The sequence below is a fragment of the Nicotiana sylvestris genome, chromosome 10 (assembly GCF_000393655.2).
Source record: "Nicotiana sylvestris chromosome 10, ASM39365v2, whole genome shotgun sequence".
NCBI lineage: Eukaryota > Viridiplantae > Streptophyta > Magnoliopsida > Solanales > Solanaceae > Nicotiana > Nicotiana sylvestris.
Genome location: NC_091066.1, coordinates 26,429,677 through 26,439,719, shown reverse-complemented (window position 1 = coordinate 26,439,719; position 10,043 = coordinate 26,429,677). Strand labels below are relative to the sequence as shown.

Below are 10,043 nucleotides of genomic sequence, written 5' to 3'. Positions count from 1 at the left end.
AAAATACAAGTGAAATAATACTAAAGAGAGAAGATACAAATGCCTTAAACAGATGAGAAGGCAAATGAGAGGTGTGTTTCAATCCTAAACATTAGGCCTTCTTTTATAGGGGGAAAATCCCCCCAAAACTCAAGAGCCCACCGATGTGGGACAAAAATTTGCCAAACTTCAACAAATCTCCACCTTGGCAAAATTCCACATCTTCAATTTTCTCTCAATAACAAATTTTGATTGTGTCTTCATCTTTAATCTTCAGTTTTCAACAATGTTGATCAAATCCAAACAATGTTGAAACTTGACCGCAGTCACCACCTTTGTCAGCATATCAGCAGGATTCTCTGTAGTATGAATTTTCTTCACCGTGACTCCACCTTCTTCTATGATTTCTCGTACGAAATGATACCGAACATCAATGTGCTTCGTCCTTGCATGATAAACTTGGTTCTTCGCTAATTGAATAGCACTTTGACTATCACAAAAAATTGTGATACCTTTTTGTTCAACACCAAGCTCCTTTAGCAATCCTTGAAGCCAAATTGCCTCTTTCACAGCCTCTGTAATAGCCATGTACTCTGCCTCTGTTGTAGACAAAGCAACTGTTGACTGCAAAGTAGACTTCCAACTAACTGGTGCCTTTGCAAAAGTAAACACATAACCAGTAGTTGATCTTCGTTTGTCCAGATCACCCGCAAAATCTGAGTCACAATATCCAACTACAGACTGATTGTCTTCCTGCTCAAAAACTAACCCGACATCTACAGTATTATGAATATACCGTAGAATCCACTTCACAGCTTGCCAATGCTCCTTCCCTGGATTGTGCATATATCTGCTAATAACTCCAACAACTTGTGAAATGTCAGGCCTTGTGCAAACCATTGCATACATCAAGCTACCAACAACATTTGCGTATGGTACCTTTGACATATACTTTCGTTCAGCTTCATCCATTGGCGACATAGTAGTACTTAGCTTAAAATGGGAAGCAAGTGGAGTACTAACTGGCTTAGTCTTGTCATCTATGCCAAAACGTTGAAGTACTCTCTTCAAATATTCCTTTTGAGATAAACAGAGTTTCTTTGAACGTCTATCTCTAATTATCTCCATGCCAAGAATTTTCTTTGCCTCACCCAAATCCTTCATCTCGAACTCCTTCTTCAGTTGAATCTTCAACTTATCAATTTCTTCCAAAATTCTTGGAAGCTATCAACATATCATCAACATATAGGAGAAGATATACAAATGAACCATCTTTAAGCTTGTGCAAATACACACAATGATCGTATTTGCTTCTCTTGTACCCTTGCCGCAACATAAACTCGTCAAATCGCTTGTACCATTATCTAGAAGATTGTTTCAATCCGTACAACGATTTTTCAAGTTTGCACACCATATTTTCTTTTCCAGCAACTTTGAATCCTTCTGGCTGAGTCATGTAGATTTCCTCCTCCAAGTTTCCATGTAAAAACGCAGTTTTTACATCCATCTGAACTAGTTCCAAATCCAATTGTGCTACCAAAGCCAACATAATTCTAATGGAGGAATGTTTTACAACTGGAGAAAACACTTCATTGTAATCAATTCCCTCCTTTTGAGCATATCCTTTGGCCACCAATCTTGCTTTGTAGCGAACATCTACTTGGTTAGGAAATCCTTCTTTCTTTGCAAATACCCATTTGCACCCAATTGCTTTCTTTCCCTTCGGGAGATTGGCCAATCTCCATGTATGATTCTGATGAAGGGACTGTATTTCATCATTCATGGCAATCCTCCACTTATCTTCTTCTGAACTTTGGACAGCGTCTTTATAAGTAGTAGGAACATCATCAGCTACAATTGAGGTTGCACAAGCAACCGTCTCTATGAGACGAACAGGTTTCGTTATTGTTCTTTTTGGCCTGCTGGTTGCTATTGATTCAAGTTGTTGTTGAGGTTCCTGAGTTGGAATCTCCTCTACTGGCTCTCCTTCCAGAGGGTAATCTTCATTTGTTTCCTCCTCTGCTTCTTGTGTAGGAAAAATAAATTTTCCCTCAAACTCCACCTGCTTAGAAGCACCTTTATTTTGTTTGGTGTCTTCTGTTACCTTATTTACCATAGCAGATTCATCAAAGGTAACATCTCTGCTGAATATTACTTTCTTTGTCATAGGACACCATAAGCGATATCCTTTGACTCCAGAAGTAATTCCCATAAAAATAGCCTTCTTTGCCCTTGGATCCAATTTTGACTCCGTCACATGATAATATGCAGTTGAGCCAAACACGTGCAAAGAGTTATAATCTACAGCAGGTTTTCCGTACCATTTTTCAAATGGTGTTTTGCCATCAATAGCAGCAGATGGTAGACGATTAATGAGGTGGCATGCATATGTAATTGCCTCAGCCCAAAATTCTTTGCCCAAGCCAGCATTGGACAACATACACCGTACCTTCTCCAGCAAGGTCCGGTTCATACGTTCTGCCACTCCATTCTGTTGTGGTGTATGTCTAACAGTGAAGTGTCGGACGATGCCATCATTTTCACAGACCTTATTGAAATGATCATTTTTGTATTCACCTCCATTGTCTGTGCGAATACACTTGATCCTCCTGCCTGTTTGATTCTCCACCATCGTCTTCCATTTGAGAAAAATTCCCAGCACTTCATCTTTGTTTTTCATTGTATACACCCACACTCTTCGAGAAAAATCATCAACAAAGGTTACAAAATAGTGCTTCCCACCCAATGAAGGTGTTTTGGAAGGACCCCAAACATCAGAGTGTACATAATCCAAAATGCCTTTAGTATTATGGATCGCTGTACCAAATTTAACCCTTGTCTGTTTCCCTTTGACACAATGCTCACAAAACTCCAAGTTGCAAGCCTTTACTCCTTTTAACAATCCTTGATCTGATAGAGTTTTCAAGGATTTTCCTCCAGCATGTCCCAAGCGCATGTGCCATAGCTTGGTTGCTTCTGCCTCTTTGTCGTCACTGGATGTCACTGTCGCTGTCCCAATAACTGTACTGCCACGATAGCGGTACATATTATTATTCTTCCGATTAGCCTTCATTACCACTAGTGCACCGGAGCATACTCTCATCACTCCATTTTCTGCAATGATTTTGAACCCTTTTGATTCTAGGGCTCCTACAGAGATGAGATTCTTCTTCAAATCCGGTACAAATCGAACATCTGTTAATGTTCTGATCATTCCATCATGGTTCCTTAATCGTATTGAACCAATGCCATATGAGGTAAGAGGGCTGTTATCCGCTGTGTGGATGACTCCATATTCTCCTTCTTGAAATTCCACAAACCAGTCCCTGTTGGGACACATATGATGGCTACAAGCCGAGTCCATCAACCATATGTCTGATGATGTTAATGACTCTGTTGTAACTAATGAGAAGTCTGAATCATCACAATCAGCTACATTTGAATCCATAATGGCCTTTCCATTGTTATGTTTGGCCTTATTCTTCAACTTCGGACAGTCTTTCTTCCAGTGCCCTTTTTCTCGACAAAAGGCACATTCATCTTTGCTGGGTCTGGATCTTGACTTGGATCTTCCCTTCTTTGTCCTCGTTTGATTTTGAGGACGACCCCTCACAAATAGTGCTTCTCCTTCTCCGCCCTTCTGTTTTTCTCGCTTTCTTTGTTCATAGCTGTACAAAGCCGAACAAACTTCTCTAAGAGAAACTTCGTCATTTCCATGGAGTAGAGTAGTTTCAAGGTGCTCGTACTCATCAGGAAGTGACGCCAACAACATCAAGGCCAAGTCACCATCATCATAAGTTGTATCCATATTTTGCAAATCTGTGACCAACTTATTGAAACTGGTGATATGTTCATTCATCGTGGTACCAGGAACATAGGTGAAGTGAAACAGTCTCTTCTTCATGTACAATTTATTTTGACTGTTTTTCTTCAAAAATTTATCCTCCAGTGCTTTCCATAATTTACTTGCAGAAGTTTCCTTTGTGTATGGATATTTCTGCTCTCTAGCAAGGTAGGATCGAATGGTACCGCAAGCAACACGGTTGATAATTCTCCAATCTTCTTCTCCAATAACATCTGGTTTCTTTTCTTCAATGGCCAGATCTAGCCCTTGTTGAAAAAGGACATCTAGAACCTCGCCTTGCCACATCCCAAAATGTCCGGACCCGTCAAAAATTTCTACCGCAAATTTCGCATTTGACACAATTCTTGTCATAAGCGAAGATGCCAATGATGACGTATTGTTGACACTTGATGTAGATTCTTCTTGTTTATTGTCTCCCATATTTGACACAAATATTATTTAATAGCTGACGACACAAATCAAGATTATTTCCTTTCTGATGTAGAAGATCAGACTAAGCTGCAACCACAGAGCATACTCAGACAGAACCTTGACTCAGTTACCAAGATAAATCTTTTCTGATGTGGAAGATCAGACTATGCTGCAACCACAGAGCATACTTAGACAGTACCTTGGCTCTGATACCAATTGTTGCGGAAGCCAAATGTATATAGTGTGAATAAGTCACAACTACTATACCAAAAATTATGACAGCCACCAAATAATAAATAAGACAATAAAGCAACAATAAAGGGAACACCAGAATTTACGAGGTTCGACTAATTTTGCCTACTCCTCGGACACAACCAATATTTTATTTCACTCCAAAAATACAAGTGAAATAATACTAAAGAGAGAAGATACAAATGCCTTAAACAGATGAGAAGACAAATGAGAGATGTGTTTAAATCCTAAACATTAGACCTTCTTTTATAGGGGAAAAATCCCCCCAAAACTCAAGAGCCCACCGATGTAGGACAAAAATTTGCCAAACTTCAACAATATATATATATATATATATATATATATATATATATATATATATATATATATATACTAGATGGGGATGCCCGTGGTGTGGTGTCATATACTGCAGCATTAGTGTTTCAGATTCAATGCTTCATAAATAGCATATAGAAATGCGATTTTAACTACTATAGACATAGTCAAAACCTTCTCAAGTCATCTAGCTACAAATTGAAGTAGAAATAGATTTGACAATACCATCACACAAATTCATATTTCTTGTTAAGGAACAACAAAATAACTTAAAAGAGTTTCAAAAGAAAACTTATGCATCAGACTAAGCAGGAGGAGTAAAGAACATACAATTGCAGATCAAACAATCTTAAAAAAATGCGGGCTTTGAAATGGACTGGTTGCAGCTTAAAATTACCCTGATAGAGCTCCCTCTTTCTACAGAAAGAATCCAGGAAGAGTTTCTTAACCTTCAAATTGCATTATATCCTTCAATCCTCGGGCAAACGACACAGTGTAAGTTAATTGGTATTATATGAAAACTACATTTTCCATGGAAATATTACATCAGTTTATCGTCCCAAAAGTTGTATTACTTTAAACTTTCCATTTTATTTATAGTGACTACTTGAAGAAGAAACTTGGTAGTGCCACAGTGATTTCACATTAGCATCATAGATTTACAGCTTATGATGAATCAACAGACTGCAGACATGGTTTATAGCGAGTTGCGCCTTGCTCCCACCTGGAAAATAAAGGCATGTTAGCTAGAAAACAAAAGCATATACTCTAGCTATACATTTGGAATTAGAATAATCGGACACCAGAATTCAGAAGAACATGCAGTAACTGATGGAGTATCCTTGTGCAATTGAATAACATTTTTCAATGAAAAAATTTGGTGAAATGCCAAATAAAGATATGACAGACCTGAGTTTTTAGCTTCTACAATGAACCGTGCGCTCTAAATTGGTCAGATTATTTGCAAACACGCTTCTAAGATGGTCCAACATCTCCTTCGCTCGGCTAAATCCAAAACCAAGAAGCACATCAATGAAGCCAAATCAGTGCACTCTCCTATTCCAGTATAAGAAATAATCTGAAAATACAATTTGCATCAATAGTAAGATACAGACAGTCCATAGATATCTACTACGATGGATATTGTACCTGTACAACATTCAAAGAAAAAGAGAACTGTCAGAATATATTAGTTTTCTCTAAGCAATTGCACTCATTAAGCAAGAAAGTTATACATGTACAAAAGATCATAAAACTACTATTTTGTGGAAGGACCATTTAGTATTTACTAAAACAAAATCATTGAGTCAATCACGAGTACTGCAAAGTAACGCAGCATTTCTGAGAGATTATGAGCTTTCAACAGTCATCTTTAGATATACAGGTTATAATATTATCTGGTATGACTAAGCATTAAAACTGCTTAAAGACCAAATTAAACAACGTTAAAGCTCATATTAAGCTTAGCATTTTGAATACTCCAATAATCTTTTGATTACAATCAACTACATGTTAGTCAAGATTAACTAATTTGACTATCAGTACAGAAAATTTGTGCAGAAGGTAACTCAAATATGCTCATATTTAATGCATTGTAGATTATACAATATTACTGTATTAAAAAGATAAAAATGATGTAGTTGAAAATTATTTTTCCTTCGGTAGTAAAGTAGTTACTTTCACCTTGCTTGCCCTTGATTTTCACATATCACTGTTTCATATCAAACCACTAAAATTAAAAAATATAGAAAAATCATCTAGCTACAACCAAGAAACTATGACACAACAGCTTGGCGCTCAGCTTAAAAAGCACACAACTTGGACGATAAAAAAACTGAAAAAGACAGTGCAAGATTGAAATTTTATTATCTAATAATATGTTGGGAATTTTCAAAATTTAAAGAGGAAAAAGAATTAGTTTTTAATTATCCAAAAAATAGAAAAGTGAATATATATTCATCAAAGTCAGATATGCTCGCAAGCACCTATGTATCTATTACTACCAAACACGCATGGGCAAATCATGACATTCATGTGGAAAATCAAGCACAAAAATTATTCAAAAGAACAAAGAAACTAATATTCACTGACAAACTTCTGCAGATAAAAGAAAGATGGAGAGAAGACTCACCAGAACAGTAAGTAGACATCGAAAAATAAATTCAGCTTAAAATTGAAAACTTGAAAAGGAAACCGGAAGCAAAGGCCAGAAAGAAGAGCAAAGAACCCTAGGAGAAACCTTGAAAGAAACCAAGGACTGATGGCCTGAAGGCTGAAAGATGAGACACACTAACGTTAGTACAAAGACTACAGCATTAGAAAACAAAAATTGTACTCAAAAAAGGAAATGAACACCTGTCAATTGAAAAAGAGATACTTGAGAAGCAACAACTATGAGAGTGACGTGAAGAAATCCTAGAACTCGACTCCTGCCATTTACATAAACTCGGCTTTGTAACAACTCAACTATCAGTTTTGCGATTAGACTTCAATATTACTATTCCAAAGTGGTTACACTATAAGAATACAACATCAGCAAACTGCGATAGAATCAAATGTGAGAAAAAGACAATGGTGTAAGTTAGTAGAAAAAAAAAGTGGTCAAGTTGTGAACTCATATAATCCTAGGATATATTCACGATATAATTAACACCAAGTTCCCTTCCATCCCCAACTTGTTGTACTAAACAATACTTATTCACTTTTATTTATGCAGAGAAATTAATTATGTACGTCAATAAAAAACTTATTAGAAAATAATGAACTAACAAAAATCATATCATCTATACATGACTTGGGAAAACTTCCACATGCATATTAGAAGAGTAGAACAGTAGGCTTTAAAAGGTAAAAGATAAAAGGAATATCATCCAAGCTCATCGCGAACTATAGAACACCGACGAAATCAAGCCAACCCCAAAGACATCGTGCAAAAAAAAGGTGTAGATCCATCACTATTCATCTATATTTCTATATTCATTTTGATTTGAAAGAGAGAGAGAAAAAAAAGAGAAAAAAAATTAATTTGTGCAAAAATTATAATCAGTAATTCTAATTTAGTATCTACAAAGTTAATACACTGAACACTTTCCTCTCCAACTACGAATAATTTCTGAATGATGTAGGACATACCTTTGATATTTTTGCATAGTGCTGCTTTATCACAAATTCACAATTTTGTATAGCATCTTTAGAGTATTGAATGATCATCTAGGGTTTAGAATTCTAATAGGGTATTTTTTGATTTGAAATTTTCTGGACAAATTGATAGTTATATGCAAGGAGGGACAAAGACGGTGAATAGGGAAGATCAGAGAGAAAGAGAGCTGAAGCAAAGAAGATGGAGAGTTGCATTACTATGAGAGAGACCAAATAGTGTTCTTTTGTATGAAGTAGTACACGTGGTCTCATTCCAAAATTACCGTACGAGTGTAACAGGAGAAAGATATAGTACAATGCAATAACCAATGAAATGGGTCCAAGTCTACAGTACAAGTAATACAACCTTTTGTACAATTGATTATTGCTGTGTGTTCGTACACCCCTTCCCATTTATATATAGTAGTAATAGTAATATTAAACAAAATAAGGACATCAAGAAGCAATAAAGAAAAGGTTCATATCAAGCTCGTACGTAACAGTTAGTTTGGATGATTGTTATGTATTGTTTTATAATATATTGTATATATTGTATTGTTTATCGTTGTTTCATGATGTCATGTACCAACAATATGAAAAATAAACTTACAATATTTATAAAGAAAAAGTAAGGTACGAGGTAGATTTATTATATAAAAAGTAGGGTAAAGGATAAAATAAAATTATTTAATAGTAAAGAAGGAAAAGATGAGAGAAACAAATAAGATAACGATGTGACCACACTTAATCAGTTGTTACATACAGGGTCACTTTTCTTCGTTACGTAATAACAGACTTAACGATACGATACAATAAAATTTAAATAACATTCAAAACTAATATTATATTTAAAATAACAATACGATACAATACAACATGCAAAAACCATCCAAACAAAGATGTAAATAAAAGAGGGAGCGAATACATGAATTTACATGATATATGGAAAGAAGTTATCCTTGATACACCACTGTGACGTGGCAAAGTCAAACAACTCAGCACTTTGCTGAAAGTGATGACCTCGCGTACACGTAGTATAACCGTCAATGACGTGGAAATTACCTTCGGTAAGAATACACTTGCATTCATATCGTTCCATGACCATATTTGGCAACACAATCCACTTGTCTTTTTCAACGTCGTACAACAGAACCGATCTTAGTGCAACATTCTTGTCATCGTTATGTCCGCCGGTGACAAGGACCATCTTCTCCGAATCCGAACTGCATCCGAAAAGTAACCTCTGCTGACCTGGCATGTCGGCCCCGCGACGCCATGACATGGATTTGAAGTTGTAGATGAAAACAGAATCCAAAACCCTCCAAGAAACTGGGTCGAAACCGCCAATCACCATTAAATCCGGCCCGACTTCAATAATCTGGCTAAACATCGGCAACCCATCTACCATCTCTGGTATGGGTGGCAAATCATACGAACAGGCCTTTTCTGGGTCATAGACAGAGAGAGTGGTAACACCATGAGGTTTCGTAATGGTTAACGTAACCATAGTACGTAGTTGAATTTTCTAGGGACGGAACATTAAAGGGAAACTATATAGAGGTTTTCTCATCCGTTTTAAAGTGTTTATCGTTGATTTGTACTGACTTTCACATCTTTTGCTTCTGGAAGAGGATTTCATATATAGTGGGAGAACATGCAGTTTCTTATTTAAAAAATAAATCAATCAAGAAAGCGTAACTAAGAGGAAAGGACACGTGCACACAGGGCTGGATTTCACAACCCCATCAACGGGAAGTTTCTGTTTTTGCTTGTGCTTGAATCAAGTATAAGGAGAGTACTCGAGACTAATTAAACTGTAGTTTTTCATCTAATAGTGGACAAATAGATGGGTCAATTTAATCTGGTGCACCCACATAACACTCAATCCAAAAACTCGCAAGTGAGTAGGTTTGGTTTGAAACCACTCCAAGCCTAGGTTTGGTAGAAACCACTCCAAGCCTCCTGCAGTGTTTTGCTATGAATATTTTTAGTGTGATACCTATTTGATAAATATATATCAACTTTTCTAGCCCAAAACTCCTTTGGTATATTTTTGCTCTCAATATACTCCTTGCCATATTGA

General features: G+C 36.5%; 1 protein-coding gene across 1 annotated transcript; it reads right to left on the bottom strand.

Annotated features, from left to right (window-relative positions):
- Nucleotides 1-6,898: 6,898 nt before the first annotated feature.
- On the bottom strand, nt 6,899-9,467 carry LOC104236381 (F-box/kelch-repeat protein At1g80440-like). The gene is made up of 3 exons (XM_070158702.1): nt 9,023-9,467; nt 7,017-7,129; nt 6,899-6,919 (listed from the first exon to the last, which is right to left on the bottom strand). Exons 1-3 carry the CDS (start codon nt 9,465-9,467, stop codon nt 6,899-6,901), a joined length of 579 nt encoding a protein of 192 aa, XP_070014803.1.
- Between the last annotated feature and the right edge of the window lie 576 nt (nt 9,468-10,043).

Excerpts from the sequence above, each read along its gene's own strand:
- LOC104236381 (XM_070158702.1), bottom strand. The coding sequence starts at position 9,467 with ATGGTTACGTTAACCATTACGAAACCTCATGGTGTTACCACTCTCTCT. Across the intron at positions 7,130-9,022 it reads CAAGTGTATTCTTACCGAAG|TCTTTGTACTAACGTTAGTG; the intron begins GTAATTTCCACG and ends CTAATGCTGTAG. Across the intron at positions 6,920-7,016 it reads CTTTCTGGCCTTTGCTTCCG|AAGTTTGTCAGTGAATATTA; the intron begins GTTTCCTTTTCA and ends TTTTATCTGCAG.